Raw genomic sequence first — 1,439 nt, 5'->3', positions numbered from 1 at the left:
TAATTGGATTACCCAGAACTCTCCCCTTGACTGGATTATCCTTTTCACGAAAGCGGGGTTTTGTTTTCGGATGAATCAACTCAAGAAGATTGGAAAGAGAGTCACAATTGAATCAAAAGGATAACCACAATGATGAGGGAATGGGTTAACACGAAATTTAAAGACAAAGGAGATAAAGGATGAAGGGTGAATCCATTACCTCACTTCAGAACACTAGAAAAAAGGAAGGACTGATCTCCAGATCACTGCCAGCACTTCAGATCCACTTTCGGCACTTCTTCACAGCCGTCTGACCTCCAAAAACGGTAACCACGAATAAAATATTCGTAAGTTGGACGAGGGTTACCTTTTATAGAAGTCAGGGGGCAAAATAGGGCAAAACCCCAAAAACAGACCGAGCGGTCGCTCCAGGCGGTCGCTTGGTTTAATTGACCGCCACTAGCAACCGCCCCCATGTAATTTGCCATACAAGGGTGCTTTTGCTAGCGGGTTGATATCCAAGTACAACCTAGCCCTAAAGAAGAGATGGGGGGAGATCTTACCTTCATTCCGAACATCTTCCGACATCACTTGACTTCCAGAAGTCCAACTACCAAGCAAGGCAGGCTCTTCAGACAGGGGATCCAGATCCATGCGTTTAGGTTATGGATCATGGACTTCTATCCGGACACTCCACAAACTTACCAGACCAGACCTTCGGGGTCTCGGACCTGCAATGCGGATCTCAGGTTAGAAATACGGGGGTTGTTACATTATTCATCTCTCAAAGGAAATATGTTATTGACTTGTTGAGGGAAATTGACAAATTGAGTATGAAACCAGCCAACACACCCATGGATTACACTTGTAAGGTTACTAATAATGATTCTTCATGTTTTCAAAGGTTGGTTGGATAATTAATTTATTTGACCATTATCAGACCTGACATTGCATATGCAGTGAACTATGTCAGTCAGTTTATGCATAATCCTATCAAAGAGCACATGGAATTGGTTAATCATATACTACGTTATCTGAAGTCTTCTCCAGGAATGAGCATTTGCATGAAGAAAAATGGACACACAAACAGTGAAGGATATGACAATGCAGATTGGGCTGCCAATCCTACTGATCAAAAATCAACTATTGGCTTTTGTGTATTCGTAGGAGAAAATTTAGTCTCTTGGAGAAGTAAAAAACAAAATGCTATCGCTCGTTCTAGTGCAGAAGCAGAGTACAGAGCAATGGCGTCTACCATTAGTAAATTAGTTTGCATTGGTACCATACTTCAAGAATTGGGGGTGAGAAGTTCTAAAGAACCTATGAAGTTGTTCTACGACAATCAAGCAGCTACACACATTGCTTGTGATCTGGTGTTTCATGATGGAACTATAGAAACCCCTTATGTAAGAAGTGAAAATCAGCTTGTAGATGTTTTCATCAATCGTTGTCCCTGTTAA

General features: G+C 41.6%; 1 protein-coding gene across 1 annotated transcript; it reads left to right on the top strand.

Moving 5' to 3' along the window:
• The first annotated feature begins 651 nt into the window (after nucleotides 1–651).
• On the top strand, nucleotides 652–1,439 carry LOC149029531 (secreted RxLR effector protein 161-like). Its single transcript, XM_089143557.1, has 2 exons — nucleotides 652–728; nucleotides 920–1,439. Exons 1-2 carry the CDS (start codon nucleotides 652–654, stop codon nucleotides 1,437–1,439), a joined length of 597 nt encoding a protein of 198 aa, XP_088999683.1.

Source organism: Hakea prostrata, chromosome 1, assembly GCF_041222555.1.
Source record: "Hakea prostrata isolate BN-2017 chromosome 1, UWA_Hpros_2, whole genome shotgun sequence".
Classification (NCBI taxonomy): Eukaryota; Viridiplantae; Streptophyta; class Magnoliopsida; order Proteales; family Proteaceae; genus Hakea; species Hakea prostrata.
The sequence above is the reverse complement of the archived record's forward strand: the minus strand, read 5'-3'. Positions and strand labels throughout refer to the sequence as shown.